The sequence below is a fragment of the Psammomys obesus genome, unplaced genomic scaffold (genome assembly GCF_907164565.1).
Source record: "Psammomys obesus unplaced genomic scaffold, mPsaObe1.curated_primary_1811, whole genome shotgun sequence".
Taxonomy (NCBI): Eukaryota; Metazoa; Chordata; class Mammalia; order Rodentia; family Muridae; genus Psammomys; species Psammomys obesus.
Window position 1 is genome coordinate 20958907 of NW_026596039.1, and position 23046 is coordinate 20981952.

General features: G+C 52.0%; 1 protein-coding gene across 3 annotated transcripts; it reads left to right on the forward strand.

Annotated features, from left to right (window-relative positions):
- Positions 1-1450: 1450 nt before the first annotated feature.
- Positions 1451-23028, forward strand: Pkm (pyruvate kinase M1/2). 3 transcript variants are annotated; one of them, XM_055621969.1, is made up of 11 exons: positions 1451-1584; positions 10177-10343; positions 10859-10950; positions 13837-13968; positions 14307-14493; positions 15393-15663; positions 16245-16395; positions 16486-16638; positions 19303-19469; positions 21760-21941; positions 22429-23028. In XM_055621969.1, exons 2-11 carry the CDS (start codon positions 10190-10192, stop codon positions 22533-22535), a joined length of 1596 nt encoding a protein of 531 aa, XP_055477944.1. In that variant the 5' UTR covers positions 1451-1584; positions 10177-10189; the 3' UTR covers positions 22536-23028. The 3 variants fall into 3 exon arrangements, with proteins under 3 accessions (XP_055477944.1, XP_055477943.1, XP_055477945.1); XM_055621968.1 differs by lacking the exon at positions 19303-19469 and adding an exon at positions 19842-20008 and having other exon boundaries at positions 1452-1584; XM_055621970.1 differs by lacking the exon at positions 1451-1584 and adding an exon at positions 8072-8095.
- The last annotated feature ends 18 nt before the right edge of the window (positions 23029-23046 follow it).

The window sequence follows — 23046 nt, forward strand, 5'->3', positions numbered from 1 at the left end:
TATCTAGATTTGTGGTGATGCTTCGGAAGGGAGGGGAGGAAGAGAGAGAGAGGAAATGAATGAATATGAATCCATGTCTTGAGACACTAGTCTGGCCTAGGGCTCGCTGCGTAGCGCAGGGTGACCTTGCTCTGCAGTTTCTCCAGATTCGGTCTCTTGAGTGCTGGGATTAGAGATGTGCGCCACAGCGCCTAACTCCCAGTTAGATTAAGAACTCTAGGCCCAGTGTGCACAGGGAACCTCAGCATGAGTAGATAGCTGTCACCTGTTGTACACTATGGTTTTCAGGTTTCTCAGCCCAGGGCACAAAGACGGTCGTTTCTTCTGTCCCTTTCTCCCGGAGAAAGGGGTTTGATCCTCCCCATAGATGTGAACGTTTTCTTTCAACTTCGAGTTCTCTTTCCACCAAGCATTTCCTTCCTCTCCTAAAGAGATTAAAGGACATTATTTCACTGCAAATTACATTATGCTGCCACCCTCCCCTCCAGTCTAAACTGACAGGAAGTGGAACAAAGGCCTGTGATTCAGCCGCAAAGAAGGTGTCTGCTTGAGTTGGTCACACTCATCTTTATCCAGGGTGGGGGTGGGGGACTAAGAGAGTCTTCACAGTTAGAATGTGGCAACTTTGTATCCGCTTTCAAAACTTCGCTGAATGAAGACTGTTAATAGATCCAGCTTGGTGACTGCACTGGTTAAGACTACAAATGGGAAACAGAATACCTCGTAGGAAAAAATCCGTTAGGAAGACTCCAGTACTGCATATTAAATACACGACAGTCGGTAACCAGTGCTGACTCCTGCGTGGATACTGGCTGCCTGAAGGTCAGGTCTGCACTAATTACCATGGATTGGTCTTCTGCTCCCAGCCATTTAACGATGCAGGATTTGAGACCCTACTGCAAGTATTAACATGGCCCCCGAGTCCCCTCTACCCAGCCTGTAAGTCTGGAACCCTCTAGGAGGCAGCCCAGACCTCCCACCACCCTCGGCTCCCATCACCCCAGTTTCCCGTTCCGTTCAGACTATGAGGGTGTGCTGGGGCGGGCCCTGGAAGGGTGGGGAGTCCTCGGGCGGGGCTGGAGGAATGTCCGGGACCTATAAATCTGGGCACCGCCCAGGGCAGATGGGGCAATCTGGGAAGAGGGCCAAAAAGGGACCGGTATCCAGCAACCCAAGTGTAAGGCCACAGGTGGCCGCGGCGCCGGGCGATCTGGGGATGGCGGTGTCGGTGCTCCGAGGGCGGGCCTTGCTCCCTCGCCACTTCCCCATTGGCCATCAGAAGAGCCCATGCGCAATTTTGGTCTGCGGTGTCCTTCCGCCAGAGAAGGTAGTCCTCCCCCGAAGGGCAACCTGCCGGTCCCGCCTCCGCCGCGCTTCCCTCCGGAGGTGCGGGCTCCCGGCACCCCGAGAGGCGGGGCGTCGCCGGGCGCCGCGGGGATTGGGCGAGGGGCGGGGCTGCGGAGGGATTGCGCTGGCAGCTGGGATAACCTTGAGGCCCAGGCGGCGCAGACCCGCACTGCAGCGACGCGTCCAGCCTCTGCAGACCTCTCCTCCCGATCCAGCACACGCCGGAGTACGCCCGAGGTGAGCGGGGAGAGCCGACGCCATCTGCGCCCAGGGCGGATGCGGCTGGTGCGCAACGCGGGCCTGCCTGCCCCCGCGGGCCCCGGGCCCCCGGGCCGCGCATCCCAGTGCGGGCGGGGGGAGAAGCTGGAGCCCGGTCCTGACCTTCCAAAGCCAGGGGCTCCGACGAGGCCCTTCACCGCACCCTCGCTCGCGGCCCTCTCGCCTCGCAATCCGGTTCCAGCCTCTTATCTTCCTGCTCCCATCCTCGTCACCTTGCTCTCCCTCCCTCCGCCCCGGTACTCATCCTCCTGCGTTCGCTAGCACTTTTGCCCTTCATCTTCGCTCTGTGCCCCCTCTCTCGGTGCCCTCCTTGTAATCGCTTCTTGAAATGATTACCCTGCATCCTCCCCTCCCTTTCGGCCCGGAGTCCATCCTTCATTCAGGTCAGCGTGCTCTTCCCGCGCCTGTGTCCGCCGCTCCCGGGCTCCCCTCCCCCCTCCATTCTGGTCACGTCCGCGCCACTGCATCCTTTCAGCTCCAGATTTTCACCCCTCCCCCTCCGCTCGGCCTTTCCCCTCCCCCTCCCGCATTCTGGTCACGTCCGCGGACTCCGCCTGGCCTCGTGGTCCGGGGCATGAAGGTAGGATGCAGCCAGTGGCCATCCTAGAGGATGCAGCCACGAGTTACGTAAGCCTAGTGTTCCCCGTGGTCCGGCAGGAATGGTTGGCCGCTCCCGCTGCTTAATTTGTGTGTCCGTAGATCCTTGCCTGGGCCGGCGAGGCCCGCGCGCTCCATCCTGCGACGCCCGGGCTGCACGTACTGCTGGGCGCGCGGCGCCCACGTGCTGCCGGGGAGGGTGGGCGATCAGCCCCGAGCAGTTTCGAAGGTATCCGGAGCCCGAGGCCATCAGAACGCTCATAGCCCACAGAGCTCAGTCTAATTAGGGAAGCAAAATTTGTCTAGTCAGTGCTTGGAGGAAGACGGGGCTGCACACAGATGTGGCTGGCACGCTGGCTTTGGAGAGGCAGGAAAGCGGCGTCTAGTGTGAAGGTTATATAAAGACCCAGAGTAAGATAGCTCCCGGTCGTCTTTTCCAAACACAATGTCCCCTTGGTGAAGAGCCAGTCCTGCGTGGAGGCATCGGAGGATGAGCAGGCTTTTCATCCCGGTGTGATTTATTAATTTCCTGAGGTTTTCGCTCTGGTCCTGTGCCACAGTGGAAACACTTGCTTCAGGCTGCCGAATTACTGGTCTCCGTGTATACGGAGCGCCCTGGGTGCGGTGACTAATCTCCGGAGAAACGCAGCAGGGCCTGCGTTTGACCTTTTTGTCAATGAAAGAAGTAGTTACATTGAAGACCGCGAACTTGAGTCTTTGTCTCTTTGTTATTCCTGTACACATTAGAGCTGAGCTTGGAGAGGCGGGTGGGCGCTAAGGACCCGGGATGTCCCTGGAAACAAAGTCTCTTAGGAATCCCGTCAGTGTTTACACAGTAATGTTGCGACTCTCCTGAGAAAGGAGTCCAGCCGTGTAAAGGGAGAAACGCCGCAGCCTTTGCCTGTAGGGTGGAAACAAAGATGCAGGTCCCCGCTTCGAAACCTTCCCGCCGGACTGTTCTTGTAAGACCTTTTTGCCTCCTGGCTTGTGGAGGGAAGTTAGGAGACTGTTACGGTACTGACCCCCAAACCCAGGGTGTGCCTACTTTCTGGGGTACGGAGGGGAGGGGGCCTTAGGTCAAGTCCCAAGGTAGCATTGTTAGCAAATAATTTGCCCTCTAGTGGTCTGAGAATGTGTAGGTGAGCCAGCGAGACTGTTGGCTGGGAAAGTGTCCGTGGGAGCTATCACCGGGCCTGGGCAAGATGACTCACCCTTTCAACCTGGCAGCTTTTGAGAAGGTCCTCATCCTTGGGTGAGTGGGGAAACCACGCTGGGCCTCCCAGATGTAGTAGTAGGGTATTTTTTTAGTGAGTCAAAAACTGAACTAGTGTGCATTTCCCTAACTTTAACGTGGCTCACCCAGGCCGAGTGTGGTGGCGAACTCAACTTTAATCTGGAGAGGCCGGACCAGGCCGGGAGCTCAGTGAGTTTGAGAACACCTGGGGAGATCCTGTTTCTTAAGCCAAACTATGGATACTAATCACTTCTTAATTAGTACATAGCTATTTCCATTTTAAGCATTATGTTTAAAATAAGTATCTAATTTGTAGGCATATTTATTCCACAGAGTTAATATTAACTGTGTCCCAGCCAAATGTGATGGCCCATGATTCCTTTAATCTCAGTGTTCTGGAGGCGAACATGAAGCAGATGGCTATGAGTTCAAGCCAGCCTGGGCTACGTAGTGAAACTGTCTCAAGGAAACTGTATCCCAGTGAGTGTCTTGGCTCATTTCATAGCTGATTCCAAACAGCTTGAATCTCATGGGGGTTAGATATGCCTTCTGTGTTGTGACATGAAGGTGTTGGTCACAGGAAAAGACATCTTATTGCTTAATATGAGTGGAAAAAAATGAGGAAACAGCCCCGGACAGGAAAGAAACATTTCTTTCATGAAACTCACATTACTTGGGTTTTTAGTGTCTTTCGCTTTAGCTCTCCTGTAGCAGGTGGAGTTGGCCACGGACTCAGGTGGAGATGGAGGGAGAGGAAAATGACTCGTTTGACTTTCAGTTTCTGAATCATGCCAAAAACCCACAGCCAAGTTAACTGATCTTTACGCACTGCTTTTAGGAAGAGTGCTTAAGGACTGAGTCACCCCTGTAAAGTTCAGTTGTAGAGCCTACAATAGAATATTATAATAAAAATAAATGACTATTTGACGAAGACCATTCTTCCTGACACGATACTTTCCTAGAGCTTGATATCTTTACCAGGAGCCAGACTTAGATAGAGGTGAGCCCACGTGGACGGTGGCCTGCTAACACAGGGCTCTTAAAGGCCTCATTAGCAGCTCTGCTCCACTGGGCCTGGGGGTGGTCTTAGAGCCACCAAGCTGTGCAGTGAGGCCACACCCCTGCTGTGGTTTGTGCCTGTCTGCACGTAGGAGGGAGGGCTAGGCTGCAGTACCTCCAGTGGCCACCAGGGCCACTTTTCTCCACCCAAGGTTCTGGGAAACTGAGCCTATCCTGGAGCTAGCTGAGTCTCAAAGGATGCTGTCTGTACTCCTCCCAGAATGTTTAATTAACCTACAGGTCATATTTTGAGTTTAGACTACTGAGGTCTTCAGCAATTACTGGAAAAGACGTTGTCCCATGCCATGCCCATTTCGGAGGAGTGAAGAGGTTTAACTTCAAAGTGGGGCAGGACCGGGTGTGGGGCATGCGGCTTTACTCTGCACTCCGGAGGCAGAGGCAGGCAGGTCTCTCTGTCCAGACAGCCAGCTCTGTTCAACCAAGGCTTTGGTGCTGCATAAAATGGACATAGTAGATGCTGCAGTCCCGGCATTCAAGAGGTAAAGGCAAGAGGATCCTCAGCTGGGAGCTGGTTCAAGGTCAGCTGGAGATATATGAAACTCTGTATCAAACAAAAGAAGTCAACAAGTGTTTGGGTGTGGATTTACTCTGGGGGGTGGGAGGAAGACTGGCTGAGGGCGTGAAGTCCGGCTGGAAGAACAAAATTGGTTTTGGATTGAATAAAATCAGGATGCGTGCTTACTTTTGGAAAGTCTACATATACAGGTCAAGGTTGAGGCCGAGTTCTGCATGGTAGAGAAGCAAGCCTTGGGATTCCACTCACCCTTGGGAAAAGCAATAGTTGCAGATCTATAAAGGTCACTGTAGGCAGGCACTCAGTAAGTAGGTCACTCGTGGACAGCTGGTGCTGTCTTTCCTCTAATCCCTCCCAGCTGTGTCCAGGGCACTCCTTTAAATGCCGAGCCGGGGCCTCCTGTTGCTGGGGCAATTGTGCCTTCTGCTTACACCTGGTTCTCCAGGCTCCTAAGTGATGAGGGTCCAAGAGCATGGGCATCATTCCTGGCAACACTGGCTGCTTAAAACTGCCACATAGGCACATGTGCCAACAGAACAGAAGCTTCTCCAAGTCCCCTTCCTCCTGCCCCGACTCTGCTGGGCACAGATCTCATGCTGGGTTTTTGTTTTTTTTGCCTTGGGCTTTTGCCCTGAAGTAGAATGGTCTTGGGGGGGGGGGGCTCTCATAATTCCATGAAAGAATTTAAAGTAGGACTGTTAAAACTGAATAAAAGCGAGCTGGTTTTAATAGACAGTTTGCTTTCTGGACATAGCACAAGCCTGTAATCTCAGTAGAAGCAGATGGAGTTCTAGCTAGTCAGGGCTATAGTAAGGCCCTGGACAGTGGTGGCAAATGCCTTCAGGACAGCCAGGCTACACAGAGAAACCCTATCTCTAACCCCCCCCCCAAATAAAAATCTCCCTGCTTAAGTGATCTGTGCCCCACTACCATGCATTTACTTTTTTATGTGCATTAGTGTGAAGGTGTCAGATCCCTTGGAATTGGCATTACAGGCAGTTGTGGGCTGTCATGTGGGTGCTGGGAATTGAACCCAGGTCCTTTGGAAGAGCAAACAGTGCTCTTAGCAACTGAGCCATCTCTACATCTCTTTACTTTTGTTGTATGCTGTGTACTATGCTCCAGACTGGTTTCTGGTTTATGATTGTCACCTTTCATTCTGGTGTTGCCTTTGCTCTTTAGGCTCACTCCTGTAGATCTTCTCTCCCTCTAGAGGAAGGGGGCTCCCAGGGAGCAGGCTGACCAGCAGGTTGCATATCATCAGGCTTTGTGGTAGGTGAGGCTAGGTCATCTAGGAGAAAGGCGAGGGGTGACATCACAGGATTGTTGGTAAAAGTCCTGCTCCTAGGTGAGGCTGGTGTGTTGGCGGCAATGACTTGGACCTACATGAAGATGTAATTGGAGTGAGGCATGACACTTCAGCAGCGGGACAAGAGTGCTGGCCCTAAGAAATTGGGTTGGCATTTGGGCAGTTTTTCGTGTTTTTTTTTATGACCTTTGTTCCCGACATGTGGAAAACGGATGTGTAGGGCCAGGAACTGTTCTAGACGGGATAGGGCAGAACCAAGTGAGCAGAGCAGAGCTGGGCCTGTGCTTGCTTCAACCTGCAGCCGACACTGAGGCCTGGGCTGGTGTTTCCTTTCCCACAGAGGGGTAATGGCTCTGAGGAAGATCCTGCTTCAGGGGCTGAGGCCCAAGAGTGAGGCTCCTGTCTTTGGGCCTGGTGTTTGCTGCTGTCGTTGGACAGCCCAGGCTTCTGCAGCCTGCTGGAGGTTGGCTGTGCATGTGGGTGCCTCCTGAGGAGGGTGCAGTAGAGACGTGTGCCAGTGTGGGTGGCTGGGGGCTCCGGGTCAGAGCCGCAGCAGAGAAACAGCTGAGATGGGATGAGAGTGGGCGGGGGCTTGAAACTTTGAAGTTTTGTCAGGAGTCATTGTTATCAGTCCATTGAAATACATATGTATCTCCATCTGTATCTGATAGCAGGATATTCCAGTCTGCAGACTTCAGGCTTAATTCTAGATGGGGAAATGGGGTGTATATTTGAGGCCAAAGACATTTTTGCATTTTTAAGTGCTAAACTGCTGGACTTTGACACCAGAACTGATAGGGTTTGGCCGTGAATTTCCCTGTGGATTAGAGATTGGCTTTGAAGTTGGTAGATCAGGCTGCGCTTCCCAGGTCAGTGAAGCTGCCGTGTGAAGAAGCACTTGTCTGAGGGCAGAGGGGGAACACATCTTTCACTGTGTCTTAGAGTGATCCTGAAGAGCCTGGGAACTTCACATGGCCTGTAATTCTTCCCGTGAGCTTTTAGGATGCATGGAAATCACGTGTCATTTTTCAGAGACTGCGCTGAATTTTTCTTAAAGCATTTCACACCAACAGCTTTATTAATAAAAGGATGGTTCTGGGCACAGAGACACAAATCTTTAATTTCAGCCTTAGAAAGGCAGAAATGGGTGGATCTTACTTAGTTGGAGACTACTCTGGTCTGTATATAGCACCTATGGTGGCTCCGGGACACCGTGAAATACTGTCAGAAAAGGAGGAGGGTGTGATAACTACTGCCACCCCCCCCCCACACACACACACCGCCAAGAAAGGGAGGAAGAGAGCAAAGCAATGGGGCCCTGAGGGAGCTGTCCCCAGAACCTACACGCCAGGAGGAGAGAGCAGCCTCTCCAGTTGTCCTCTGATCCCTTCTCAGTGCCCGCCCCACACCCCTAAAACTAAATAGCAGTTTTTGGGTGTTAGGAGGATAGAGTACAGCCGCGGAGCCAGTAAGGGGTCACTTTTACCACTGGGTTTTCATTATTGTCTCTGGTGTGTGTGTTTTAACATAGCCGAGTCTCTAAGAGCCACTCTGCCTGGTTATGAAGGTGATAAGCACAAAGAGCTTGAGTTACATTCAGCCTTTACCTTAACCCTTGTAGCACTCCAGGGAAAACAGTACTCAGCTCTGAGCGGTCTTTACAAGTGAGGTCGAGGAGCCACCCTGAGTCAAAACAGAAATATGCCACCGGAAGCCCAGGCCCAGACAACAAAAGGTATGACCTGATCACCTGGCACAGGCAGGAATTTGCAAGGAGACATTGTCTCAGACAGAAAAGAACCACCTGGTGGCTGGGTTTTCAGGAATCTAGGTTCCGGTGTCTCTCCCACTCAAGGGACTTCACAGTCCATTGTCCCATCATGGACACAGCAAGGCTTTTGTGTCTTGTTGGCTTATTTATGTGCCGTCTGTACTGTTCCCTCAGCAGCCACTTACCTAAGCCTTGCTGGGGGCTATGAGAGTTTGCCAACTATGGGTGGACCGAGGACCTGGCTGCCTGGGACATCCTATATACAGAACTTCCTCAGATTTGGGCGTGGGGAAGAGGAGGCAGAACTGATTTTGGAAGAGACTTGAGGGCTCATTTAATACTACAAGGTGTTGGGGCCTAAAATCCAGGTAGACCCTGGAGGAAAGGCTGGCTGTCTTGGTACCTAGAGTCTGGAGTAAGGAATGAGCAGTGTTGGCCACTGGCACAGCTAGTGGTCTCTTCCCTCCCTTAAACGTTTTCAGTTCTGCAGTGAATGTAGTGATGCAACCCCGTGATCTGCCTGGGATACAGAAAACAAGAGCTTGTCTGGTGATAAGTTTTCATGTCTGTGGTTGTAGACTCGCAGGCCTCCGTTTACATTTGATAACTAGCAGTAGGTGGCAGAAGCCTTTGGCTGTGGCCAGGTCTCGAGTGGCAGGGGTGGGCTTGGGTGTGTATGTTCTTGAGGCATTCAGAAAAGCCATAGTCAGGAGTAGAGTGAGTGCCCTTGGCTGGGGAGGCAGGGTAGAGCAAGAATAAGGAGATACTGTAGAGTGCAGGCTGAAGACTGTACGCTCAGGTGTTGGAGACACCTGTGTCTCCTGTGTCACCTGTGACATCTGTGTCCCTGTGGCCTGAGCGAAAACTCAGAAGGTCACCAACTTGGTTCAAACCTCCATGGCTTGTCAGGTGCTGCACAGGGCTTCTGCAGAGTTCTACCTACTGGCTAACCAACCAGCTCACTGAGCCCTTAGATGTAAGTCTGTAATAAAGTTAAAGCAAAGGTCAGGGTGGCTGTTGGGGTTGTGACCTGGGTGGTTAATTACCTGGAACAGATGCTCTGACTACTGAGTGCTGTGCCTATCAGACAGAAAGGCGCTCCAGATAGCCAGAACTGGGGCTAGGGAGGGCTGGGTCTAATGTCAGCCCTTGGGAAGAACAAAACTAGTGAGTTCAAGGTCAACTGAGGTTGCTTTGTGAGTGCCAGCTTAAACTGGCTCCCGAGAGCGATTTTGTTTCCTAGATTGAGGTGACTCTCCCTGATGTGTGATGACTTTGGAGCTATCCCAGGACCCTTGTGTGCAGGTTTGCTTTGTGTGTCTTGTAGATTTGCTGTTGGTTTTCTCCTAAAGAGTTTTTGGATTTTGCTTCCCGCCCAGAAAAAACTACTTTGTTGCCTGTCATTTGGACCTTATTCTTGTGTCTAATAGAGGCTAAACAAAGAATACATTTAGGTGATGCTTTGAAGCATGGACTGTGGAGCTAAAAAGAAGGACCTGGGACAGGCTCCCTTGTCAGTGGGACCACTTTGGGTTTGGGTGAACATGGAAAAGAGGGGCTCTTGGGTGTCCTACCAAAGCAGATACTTGACCCATTGTTATGCTAGGCTTCTGAAGACACTGAAGCAGCAGCAGGTGTTTGAGTGATGGAAGATTGCTACAGCCTGATTTGGGGGATATTTCTGATGGCAGCTTTGGTGAAGTATATAGAAAGTGATGTTCTTTCTAGGGTGGTACGAAAGCTTTCAGAACGGGTGGCAGCCTGTGTAAGGAGCCTGCTTAAGCTGGCTCCCTGGCTGTGTGTGTGCATTGGGTAGGAAGTTACTCTTGTTCATCAAGGTCTTTGCTGTTTGCTCATAGTCACACGAGCCCTTTGCCCAATTTGAGGAGCCACCCATATAACCAGCACGTGCCAGGCCTCTGTGTGGTTGTACAGAGCAGTCGTTTTGGGTTAATGTGTAAGCAGGAGGCGGCCTCTCGTGCCAAGCAGCTCATTAAGTAAGCCCTGCACAGCCTAACTGCACTGTTCAACTCTCTGGGACCCAGGACCTCAAGCACCATGCTGAAGTCACACAGCGAAGTGGGGACTGCCTTCATTCAGACCCAGCAACTCCATGCAGCCATGGCTGACACTTTCCTGGAGCACATGTGCCGCCTGGACATTGACTCAGCGCCCATCACAGCCCGCAACACTGGCATCATTTGTACCATTGGTGAGTGAGTGGCCTCCCTCCATGGAGGCTCCTGCCTGACGTGAAAGGCATGACCGTGACAGAACTAGGCTGTGTTCTGAGTGAGGAACTGTGCATATTTCTAGAATAGAAGTCCTGGGAAGTGGCCATGAAGAATTCGTATCCTTCACGTTTTCTGTGGTAGCTGAAGTTCAGGAAGCCCACTTCCTTAGTGGGCCTCTGTAGAGGGGTCTTTCAGGGACCTTAGATCTTTTTCATGTGGTCCATGTCGCCAACATATTCAGATTCTGAAGTCAGAGACACTGCCTCCTCTTCCCTCTTTTCTAATGTATGGGGCCCTGCAAAGTGGTTTCTCCTCACACATAAAGAGAGTTGACTTGTGCTATCATAGTCTTTTCTGTACTTGGAAAGACCTGTTTTGTGAGGGGGTGGCTAAAAACCGAAAGATGAAGAGTTGTTTTGAGGTTGAGTGAATTTCACACATTTTCCTACCTGAGTATCATGGTTTTCTTCTTGTCCCTTTAAATGCTCAATAGGTCCTGCTTCCCGATCTGTGGAGATGCTGAAGGAGATGATTAAGTCTGGAATGAATGTGGCTCGTCTGAATTTCTCACATGGAACTCATGAGGTGAGCCTTGGCTGGACTGCTGGGGTATTTGTTGGAAACAGGAGATATATTAACAGTGATACTCCGGGCAGGTGTGAGTCCAGGTTTCTTGGTGAATGGGGTGTTCTCTAGCCCATCCTTCTTTTCTCTCCTGCCACAAATAAGGTGTGCTTTGTCACCGACCGGGGCTTATCGCTACCCTTACCTTTGACAAAAGAGAGCATAGAAGGCTTTAGTTGGAAACCCGAGGTTGTCACATCTGGGCCCTGCACCTGGCACCATGCCTCAGGAGTTCTACAGTGACTCCTGTGGGTCTGGTGAACCAAAAGGTCACCCAGAAGATTGGCCCTGGCTTAGTGTGGAGAGTTAGGCAGGTCTGGAGGGGTTTCCACTCGGAGCTGAGTCGACTGCACGGACACTGTGACAGGAGATATCCCCGCTCGGGCGGCCTCGTCCCATCCTCGGGGCCGCCACGTGCAAGTGAAGTAGGAAGGCATTTCAGCGGGGGCTGTTTGTCAGGTGGCCTGAGAAGAGAGGCTGTGCCCAGGAAGCAACCTGAAGATCTGCCTTTCAAACAGTTTCAAACTGTGGGTTTCCCATTGGCTGGCATTGATGGAGGGAGGAGACAGTCCTCCCCACCTCTTGGTTTCTGTGTGTCCTGTTCAGAGTAGAGTATTAAAACCTGTGCTATTTTGCCCTCTGACCTTTGGAAGTTGTTTGGACCAAAAATAGATGGGTAAGAGCAGTACAGGATGTGAACTCCTTCCCAGAACATGAGCCTCTTCATCATAGATTCCCTAACTTATACTCTATAAATAGCCTGGTGAAGGCTAGCCCCAAAATGTCATGGGGTCTGAGATAGTCCAGCAGGCACATAAGCAGTATATGACGCATCTGGGCTGGGTGTGGTAGCACAGAACCAGAGGCAGAATTGTGGGTTCAAGGCCAGCTTGGGATACATAGCAAGTTAGAGACTAGCCTTACTAACATAGTAAGAGCCTATTGCAAACCAAAGAGAGAGCTCATTGCTTTACAAGCCCTGCTGCTCTCAGCAAGGAGTGCCTCGGGATGAACACAAGCCAAGCCCAGCGCACAGTGAGAAGCGACCCCCTTGCTGTGGTCCTTGTGAATAGTCTGTACGGTCTCTAGATGGCAGGACGGGCAAAAATAGCCTGGACACTGACCTTTAGGCTTCGTGGCTCTTAAGTCCAGTAAGATAACACCGGGCAGCTCTGGGAGGACAGTGGCCAGTGAGCCCGTCCAGTTGCCAGGCGGGCAACTCTGCCTTTACTTTTTTAAACTACAAGGCATTGGAGATTATCTGTACCTTACTATTTTTTTAATCCTTTTATGTTTATTTTTAGGTTTTAGACTGGGATGAGTTTAAACCCCAGGTTTGGGAAGCTGGTCTGAAGTTCTGTTATGTCACATAACATGAACAGTTGAACCATGTCTCAGGGCTGGGTGTCTCTGCTGGTCTTGATGGTTTAACTACTCTTGGAGACAGTGGAATGCCTCCCTCTGAGGGGCACATCTTCCCCCTGCACCTGATCTTTTGACAGCTGTGGCAGTGTCTCTAATTCCAACTTCTTGGTGTTCACATGGCAAGATGTGTCGTTCTTGCTGAGCAGGCAGTGCTGTGCTCCCACACTGACTTTTAAGCAGCCTAAATTTAGAGCCTCTGCAAGGACGGCACTGATGGTTACCATCTTCGCCGTTTGGTAATGTGCCAGCGAAACCATAACTTGACAGGGGAAGGCACAATCCTAGAGGTTTAGCATGCCCAGGAGCTTAATGACGGGACACCGCGTGCTCTGATTGTGCACGTGTTTATTTACAGTGCTCGTGAAGGTGCGAGGTGTGTAACCCAGTGACAGAATGCTTGCCAAGCAGGAGCAGATCTTTAGGTTCAACCTCAGTCACAGTTGGAAAAACGTTAGGCCCAGGGAAAGACTCTTAAGTCCTACAAAGATGGAATTATACAGCCATACTTCTAAAATGGAAATTAAGGTTCCAAACTCATAAGGACCTTTAAAGCTAACCAAGGCAGGCAGAGTCAGGGTACTTGTGTCTGGAGCTAGGTTTCTAGATACTCAGCCCTGAGGCAGCTTTGGTCCTTGCAGATGAAGGACTGTTTCCAGCTCTGCCCAAGTCTCCTGTAGATAAAATAGGCTTGTAGCAGATGTATTTTTCTTCTCACAAAGTGTTGGGTTAAATGGTCTGGGTCTACATTGTCCACAGATTCTTTGGCTATCATGGCCAAAGGGGAAAGGCTTTGGGGAGATTTTATTGCAAGTAAAGAACAGCAAAGGATGTTCCCCCAGAGACAGGCAACAGTGGGTCACCTGGCCCTCCTCACTTCCCTTTTCTAATCCTACCAGAGAAAGTGATTGTGAAAGCTGGTATTTGCACGACTAGAGCAATGAGCTGTTGAGCTTGGGCCATTGCACAGTTATGTCAACAGCTTTGAGCTTGGATTGAGGTGGGATCGATAGTGAGAAAGGTCTGATACAGACTGTCAGGGCAGACGGCAAACAAACCCTGGGTCCTGGGACTGGCCCTGTCATCAGCCTTCTCCACATCCTAGGGATACTAGCACAGCTGAAGGGACACGCCACTGCTTGAACAGAGCACAGGGTCACATTCCTGCCTTTTAAAGGTTTTAGTGGCAGTTCTGGAAGGTCCTAAGATTTGTTATTGGAGTCGATGCTGTGATAAATGTGTTCAAGGCTGCTGGGGAAGGGGGTGGTGGGGTGAGGCTGCCATGCAGAGGGAAGTGTGGGTGCTCGTGAGATTAGGAGATGGGGTGAGATTTCTACGTGATCATCTTTGGCTCTCAGGTAGGGAATGGGAACTGGAGTTGGCTGTGGAGGGCGCCTGTCAAATCCCCACTTCTTCTCTCCTCAGTACCATGCAGAGACCATCAAGAACGTGCGGACAGCGACGGAGAGCTTCGCATCTGATCCCGTCTTCTACAGGCCTGTTGCCGTGGCTCTGGACACAAAGGGACCTGAGATCCGGACTGGACTCATCAAGGGCGTGAGTATCCTAGGAAGCTGGGAGAGCTGAGAGCAGGCAATGCTGTGTGAGTGTTTTAGAGTTAGGTCTACAAATGAGGTTATTAGTCATTGCTGTTCTCATCTGCCTAGTAGGAAATATTGTGGGACCACATTTTTACTCTGTAAAAACTCGTCACTCTGGGGAGCCAGGTTTTTGTTTTTGTTTGTTTGTTTGTTTTGTTATAAATACTTCTTTCCTCAACATGCATAGAATTTATACGAAAAAGGAAGGTTTCTTGGAGTTTGAGCCAGGGCTTGAGCGCCCACCAGGCGCGCTGGCTTCTGCAGTGTTCACCCCGTGCGTTGTCTTGACTGCAGAGCGGGACTGCGGAGGTGGAGCTGAAGAAGGGAGCCACGCTGAAGATCACCCTGGACAACGCCTACATGGAGAAGTGTGACGAGAACGTCCTGTGGCTGGACTATAAGAACATCTGCAAGGTGGTGGACGTGGGCAGCAAGATCTACGTGGACGATGGGCTCATCTCGCTGCAGGTGAAGGAGAAAGGTGAGCACGGTGCTGCCCGCGGCCCAGCCAGTGCCCGTCAGGCCCAGAGCGCTGTGAGTGTGGAGGCTGCTCTCCAGAGGACCAAAAGTTCAATGGTGTTGGTCTATATTCCTGGCCTATCTGAAATACTGCCTTAAAATAAAATAAAAAAAAAAGGAGACCCCCCACAAAGGGCCAGTAGCCGGTGCACACCTTTAGCCTGTAATCCCAGCACTTCGGAGTCAGAGGCAGGTAGATCTCTCAGTGGCCTATGTAAGACTCCTACTGTACAAATGCCTGAGGGGGAAGGTTAAAACTGACCTATTCTAAACACTTTGTAACAATTAAGAGAGTTTCCTGTGGCCTAAGTTGGACTTTACTTTGTAGCTGAGGCTGCCCTTGAACTCTTGATTTTCCTATTAAATGCTGTTATTAAGAATACAGTGACACCAATTGCAGTGTAATCCCAGCATGCAGGGAAGCAGAGGCAGGTGGATCTCTGAGTTCAAGGCTAGCCTGGTCTAAAAAGCAAGTTCTGGAGAGCCAGGACTACACAGAGAAACTCTGTCTTTGGAAAACAAAAAGAATCTATGCCACCATGCATGGCTATTTGTTTACTCATTTTGAGGCGAGCTTTTAGGGTCTGTTTGCATTTGCCGGAGTGGCTGTGGTTAAAAGCCTGTGCTACCACATCCCAAACTCATTTTCTTAGCAACCCGTGAGCCGGTGTTTATAGGAAACTGCCGCACATGGTTTGCATGGGGTGTTGGAGCCTTGCTTAACCCTGTTTCCAGTGTCGTCGGTGTACCATAGCATGTGCTTCGCAGAACTGGGAAAATGGCCGGGGGACCCAGCTTCCGGCTCATGGGAGTTGAGGCTGGCCCTCATTGCTCTGCTTCCTCCACCTCCCTTTCTCACAGGTGCCGACTTCCTGGTGACGGAGGTGGAGAATGGTGGTTCCTTGGGCAGCAAGAAGGGGGTGAACCTCCCTGGAGCTGCTGTGGACCTCCCTGCCGTGTCAGAAAAGGACATCCAGGACCTGAAGTTCGGGGTGGAGCAGGATGTGGACATGGTGTTTGCGTCTTTCATCCGTAAGGCAGCCGACGTGCATGAGGTTAGGAAGATCCTGGGGGAGAAGGGCAAGAACATCAAGATCATCAGCAAAATCGAGAACCACGAAGGTGTCTGCAGGTGCGTCCTGGAGCCCTGTCTCCATCTCTCGGCCCTCTAGAGGTGTCCATGATGTGTCCTGCAGGCTGCTAGGCCCGCTCTAGACCACTTAGGGTCTGTCTATGCTGAGGCTTGTAGCCTTGAACCTAACTGATCGCTTGGGAGCCCGAGGCAGGAGGATTGCAGTAAATTTGAGGATAGCCTGGGCTACATCATGAGACTCCGAGGAGAAGGGAATAGACGCCTGTACTCCCAGCCCTTGGGAGGTGAACGAGGGAGAGTCAGGAACTCAAGGCCAGCTTTGTGTTTCCCCAGACCTACGTCTGTGGGTCACTAGTGGGCTTGCAGAGTTGGTTGCAGCTGTCAGTAATCACTCACTGTCCTTGGCTCTGTGTCCTTTGTACTGGACAGTTTGGGGTCTCTTTCTATCTTGATAAGCCATAAGCTGGTTGACCTTGGTAGAGGGCCTGGGGCGTGAGAGGCTCAAAGGCAGCACGAAGAGTCATGCCTAAGTGAAGTCGTGGGCCTTGGTAGAAGGTCCTGGCCTTCCTGTCCTGGAAGTGCTGGCTAGAAAAGTGCATTCTCTTTCCCTTCTGTATCAGGTTTGATGAGATTTTGGAGGCCAGTGATGGGATCATGGTGGCCCGTGGTGACCTGGGCATTGAGATTCCTGCAGAGAAGGTCTTCCTGGCTCAGAAGATGATGATTGGGCGGTGCAACCGGGCTGGGAAGCCCGTCATCTGCGCCACACAGGCACGTGCTGCTTGCCTCCTTCCTTCCCGTCCCTGTCTTCCCGTGGTCTGCTGGTGGTCTTACCAAGTGCCCTCTGTCTGCCCCCTCCAGATGCTGGAGAGCATGATCAAGAAGCCACGTCCCACCCGTGCCGAGAGCAGCGATGTGGCCAACGCAGTCCTGGACGGGGCGGACTGCATCATGCTATCGGGAGAAACGGCCAAAGGGGACTACCCTCTGGAGGCTGTCCGCATGCAGCACCTGGTGAGTCAGCGCGGGGGGAAGCTCCGCCGCAGAGGCTTCTGCACCCTCCCACCCGTCTCCATCACAGCGGGGCGGGTGAGGAGGTGTGAAGGGGTGCGTCTTGATTTCTCTGTTGTGCTTTCCCTGCCTGCATTTTCATTACTTTGTCCACATCTGGCTAAATTTAAGTCCTGGGATGCAGTCAAAGGCAGCCAGAGGGCCTGGGTGCCTCTGCTCTATTGTGAAGAAGGCGAGGGTGTGTGTACCTAGCTTGTCTCCTGGTTTGGCTTTCAATTCCATCCCCTGCTGGTCCCATGAGCAGATACTTCACTGCAGGCTGTGGCCACACTGAGTGCTTCCAGTGGGCCTTGTATGGTTCCTGTGGCACGGGATGGCCTCCCTGCTGTGAGTCCCAAAGCAGGGCTACAGATGGCGCTGGAGGTGAGGAGTGGGTGCTGAACTCAGCAGGCTCGGGACTAGGAAGATGGAGCAATTGCCAAGACTTTTCTCTGGGAATGTGTTCTTTACTTTGAGACTTTAGCCAGGTATGGTGATGGCTCGCACAATGAAAGTCCACCATTCAGAGGCTGAGGCAGGAGGATAGCTAAGAGTTTGAGGCTGGCCTGGATTAGAGAAAGACATAAAAACAACAGATTCCAGCTGAGCTGTGTCCTGCTGACTGCTCAGGGTTGACAACCTAAGCCTTCAGTACTGTGTTCTGCCCTGGAACTTCCTAGCCAGTTAACTAGGGGGGGCAATTATCAAAGGACCCCTGCCCTTTTTTGTGGTCCCAGTTTCCCACAGCCCCCAAAGACAACTGAAAAGAAAGCAAGCCCCCTGCCTTTCTTTTCCACATATGTGTGCGGTCCTTGAGTATGAGCAGACTGCAGAGTGACCTCCGTGGTTTATCTGAGTTGTGGTAGCTGTGAGACTGATAGAGCAGTTTGCCCAGCTTGCACTCACCTGGCTTATCACCTGCTGTGTGAGCCAGTTGGCGTTCTGATTGGTAGTATAGGCTTGTCCTCATAACTGCCCATGGCAGCTGGGTGGTTTCCTGTCACACTGCCCTTGTCCAGTTGCCTGCCTAGTTCCGTGAGCTGGCCTTAGAGTGGTCAGGAATGGGCTAACTGACTTTGACCAGGCATTCCAAAGCAAGCAACCACATTGTATTTATTTTTGGATAGCTGAGGATGAGTTATGTGACCGTGACCCTTGCCCTAAGATGGCATTGGTGAGATATTAATTATAGCCTTAGCATTGAACATTTACTGCCATCATTAAATGTTAGATAAGCCTCTGAGCACATCAATGTAATCTTCATTTCCTCAATTTGTGAATGATCATCACATGGTGTAATAAATGGATTCGGTGCGCCCCAGTTTACTGTTTATTGGGCTAGCCAGCTGATCATTTGCAACATGCTGGAGCAGGGCAAGCAGCAAACGTGGACATGTCTCCAGGAGAGTTGGTGTTAGTTTTGATGTCCTTGTCCTTTCTCCCATGCCTGGTCTTTCCCCTTGAACACCTTAGAACCTGGCGTCTGGGACTGCAGGGCTCAGAAGATGAATGAGAGTCCGGGTTGGCCTGGCCGCCCTTCCGGGGGCGTGAGCTTCTCCTCTGTCATCAGTTAATTAACACTTAGGACAGCTTTTCCCCTTTACCTGTTTGCCATTTCCTCCTGTGTCTAACTGACGCGGCTCATGACCTCTAATGAAACGCTAGGCATCCCAGCTGTTTTTCCTGCTCATGGTCCTTGTCCTTTGGGCTGCATTGCATTCTTAGCCAAGAGAATGCCATGGGCCTGCACATCTGCTTATACTACCAATAGATGCTGGTCCTTCTCATTCCTCCCATACTAAGACGCTTCTGATAGCATTCTCTAAAGCTTCCATTTCCTTTCTAACGCCTGGTTTACTTGAACAGGAAGTCCATGTGTGACACCCTGGCTATCTTGTAACAGTCTGATTAAGTTTAATCAGGGTCTTGAGGGACTTGCCTGCATGCATTCACAGGTACCTGTCTCTTCACGTGGCTGTTCAATGTGCTGCGCCCCAGTGAGCCAGTTTGCCACTGTTCTCAAACTGGTGCACTCTGCAACTTTGGCTCCTTTGACCCTTGACCCCAGCTTTCATAGCTGCCTCAGTGTTTCCACTGAACAGTGGGCAAGCTCTCCTGTGCGTGGGTGGGCTGGGCTGGAAGCCCTATTGTAGCCAGACAGCCATGTGAGGAGGGCAGGGCCTGTTTCTCCCTGCAAGCTGTGTCATGAGGCAGTGTGGTCAAACGGACATGGTGGGGGCCCGCCTTGGCATGCCAAGGTCCTAAGGACCTACCACTGTGTCTTTCTTAGCTTCAATCTAAGGAGAGAGAAAAACCTACTGCCAAATATTGATGGTACATGGCCATTATCCCAGTACTTGGGAGGCTGAGTCAGAGAGTAGTGATTTTAAGAAACAAAAGGGAAAGTAAATCCCTTGGGTAAAAATACTCCGTAATGGTAGAACTTTCCTTGTGTTGGGGGAAAAAGCATGTACACTTTGACCACCCTGCCCCTGCGCCTGTCTGAAGGAAAGATTTACCTAAGGGTACTTTCCTCTGTCATTAATTCCTTGTCTGTCTTTCCATGTGTTGTCTTTCCCGTTTTTGCCTTCATCCCTCTTCCTCTCCCTCCTACCCTAACCCTTGCAGATAGCTCTGGAGGCTGAGGCAGCCATGTTCCACCGTCTCCTGTTTGAAGAGCTTGCGCGGTCCTCCAGGCACTCCACAGACCCCATAGAGGCCATCGCCATGGGCAGCGTGGAGGCTTCCTATAAGTGTTTAGCAGCAGCTTTGATAGTTCTGACGAATTCTGGCAGGTAGGGCCCTAAGGGCAGGTATCACTATAGGAAAAGCAGCTGCTCACGCAACTAGGCCAGCTGTGTGCCTGGGCCTGTGCACAGCCTCTCTCACAGGAAGACAGCCAAGGAGGCCATGATAGGGCAGCACCAAAGGATTCTCTCATGAGCACAGCGCAAGTCACAGGCACCTGGCGCAGGATGGTCCCTGTGGAGCGTGTAGCCTTGCTCAGTTCAGAACATGTAGTGACTCAGCTCCTGGCCATTTTGTGCCCGGGGACGTGGTCCTTCCCGGGTGTCTGTGACTCCTTTCCTCCCTCTCCATTTGTGACAAAGCTCTGACAAAGCCCTGTCCCCTCTCCTCGTCCCTCTGGACGGGTGTTGCTCCCCTAGATTGCCCGTGAGGCAGAGGCTGCCATCTACCACTTGCAGTTATTCGAGGAGCTCCGCCGCCTGGCGCCCATTACCAGCGACCCCACAGAAGCTGCCGCCGTGGGCGCTGTCGAGGCCTCCTTCAAGTGCTGCAGTGGGGCCATTATCGTGCTGACCAAGTCTGGCAGGTAGGAGGCGGCAGTGGCTCCTGGGGATGCCCTGCTCAATGGCGCCTCTCCTTGGGAACTCCCAAGAGTGGCTCTGGGCCGAGTCAAGACTCCTGGCCGCCACCAAAGGACTCCAGGCGGTACTCACAGGTAGACCAAACCATTTGGCTCCAGTGCAAGTCCACAGCCTGCCTCACAGTGACCTTGAAGCAAAGTGTGTAGTTGTTGCTTAGTTTAGTCACAATGTGGTCTTTAAAAACATGCCTTTGATCCCAGCACAGAGGTAGGTGAGTGTCTGAGTTCAAGCCAGCCTGGTCTACAGAGGAAATCCAGGAGAGCTAGGGCTACACAGAGAAGCCCTATCTCTGGAAACAAACAGAAAAGAAATCCCGTTTGGGGGCTGATGAAATGGCTTGGCTGGTAAAATTGAATTGCTCGTTACACAAGCCTGGCCTGTAGATGATCACCAGAACCTATGGAGGGAGAAAGCTGGCTCCTGATTATGTATGCGTGCCCGAGGATGCACACACTAAAGAATACAACTTTTTGTTCATCTCACTTGAAGTGGTTGGAGATAATGTCTCAGGGTAAAGTATTTGTTGCACAAACGTGAGAACCTGGGTTTGGAACTGACGCCCATGACTTAAATGAGGGGGTGCAGTCCGAATGGCAGAGCCGCTGGCTTGCCCGGAGGGTCAGTCAGTGAATTCTAGGTTCAGTAAGAGATTCACAAAATAAGGTGGGAGAACCCGGTCTGCAGAGGTGATTGGCCTTTAACATGACAGAAGCCTCCATGGCAGCCCGCAGCCACCTAACGCATTACTGGGGAAATCCCATGTCTTTTTCTGACCTCCACAGGCACTACATGTCTGTGGCACACCAGTGAACATGTGGAACATAAGTAAAAATCTAGGTGTGACGCCCCGTGCCTGCAATTCTAGCACTCATGAAGCAGAGGAAGAAAGGTCACTACTGTGAGTCTAGGCTGAGCTACCCAGCCTAGGTCACAGAAAGCCAGCAAAAATCAGAGAGGACGGGCTCCCCTGAGCAGCAGCAGGTCTCTGCTGCCTTGCGGCCTTTCTAAGAGAGTTAGGAAAAGAGCCATCGATCCTCACTCCAAGTTAGGCTGTGTGCTCCTTAGCGCCAGCCCAGTGAGTGCTTCCTTCCGCTAGCACTGAGAACAGCAGGACCTCCAAATTGCGAGGTCTGTGCTAATCCTGCGTCTTAGCATCTGCCAGCTATTTGGGTAGTCTTGGCGTCGTCTTTTGGGGTTTCATGGAGGAGTTCCTGATTCAAGCCACTACCTCCTTTAAAGCCTGTGTATGCAAGCTAGCCTTAAGTTATCATCCTCTGTTGTGAATGCCTGGTTCCCTAATGCTTCTTGGGTGCCCTCAGCAGTTAATCCAGCAAGCCTGAAGCACATGGAGATGGGCCAAGCATTCCTGTGCCATGCCTGGCAGCACCCAGGTTTCCCAAAACACAGAAAACCTGAAGTCTCTTAAACCGAGTTTAGCTTTTGGACTGCCACGGGGCAGCAGAGAGCTGCAGCCACTATTGTTGGCTCCCAGGGTCCAGTCAGCAGCTGGGCGGATGCTGCTTCATTTCAGAACAGCTGGCCAGCTAAGTTCATGGGCGGTGGTGAGATTAGGCCAAAGCTATCTCCTGCCAGATGGAAGGGTCCCGGAGGTGTGTTAGAGGGCATTGCTAAAAGTGCTTCATGTCTCCTCATGGTGAGTGTTCGGTCCATCCATCCAACCTGTTCCCTATTGCAGGAGTGCTCACCTAGTGGCCAGGTACCGCCCGCGTGCCCCCATCATTGCCGTGACACGCAATCCCCAGACAGCTCGCCAGGCCCACCTGTACCGTGGCATCTTCCCTGTGCTGTGCAAGGAGCCGGTGCAGGATGCCTGGGCTGAGGATGTTGACCTTCGCGTAAACTTTGCTATGAATGTTGGTATGTAGCTGGAAGCAAGGGGGCGGGGTGATGAGAAATGGTTTTTCTGGAGCTCCCTGAAATGATCGTTGTGGGCTGAGCCCTTCTGTCCTTACCCTCCAGGTTTTGTGCCCAAGGCAAAGCTAATTGTCTCGAGGTTCTCTTAAGATTGGCTGGAGCCTTGTGGGGTGGGGCACTAACATTGTAGCCTTTATTCCTGTATAAGGTAGAAGCTGCTACCTTGACCTTGGGCAAGCTGGTCACTCTGGAGTCCAAACTGAATGGTGTCTCAGCCCTTGTTTAGACTAGGCGGCTTGCACCACCTTGTGGTGGGAAGAAGTAACCGTCAGGCAGCTTAGTCTCCTAACCCATTAGGACTGTGGGTGGCTCTTCGGAGCCCGCCTGTCTTCGTGTCTGGACTGGGAGGAAGGCGCCACCTGGGAGTGGGGCGTTGAGTTGTTAGCTTGAGAGAATTCTTCTGCTCACCAACATTCTACTCCTCCTCCAGGCAAGGCCCGAGGCTTCTTCAAGAAGGGAGATGTGGTCATTGTGCTGACCGGCTGGCGCCCTGGCTCTGGCTTCACCAACACCATGCGTGTAGTGCCTGTGCCTTGATGGCCCTCTGGAGCCCCTCTTCTAGCCCCTGTCCCCTCCCCCACCCCATCCATTAGGCCAGCAACGCTTGTAGTGCTCACTGTGGGCCACAGTGTGGCGCTGGTGGGCTGGGACGCCAGGGAAAACTCATGCCTCAGAAACATGGAATAGAGCTCAGCTGTCTGTCATGGCCCTGCCCCAGCGAGGGGTGAAGGAGGACCGGAAGCCCTCTGACTTTACCACAGAGGAGCAGCAACATCTCTGTGTACTTTGCTCCTGTAGAAAGTTGCCCAGAGAACTCCCAGCCCTGGCCTGGAGTCAGGAGACAGCAAGAGTAGGGGCTTGAGGGCATGGGGCCCGGGGTTCCAGTGTAGATGATCTTTGGCCCTGGCCCTGACTCGCTTCCCCAACAGCTTTGGCCTCCCCCGCTCTTCCTCCTCGCGGCTCCGCTCTGCAGCACCTCCAGGCCTGTTGCTATAGTGCCCACCTGAATGTCAATAAACAGCAGCTGAAGCACCTGTGTCCTGTTCTT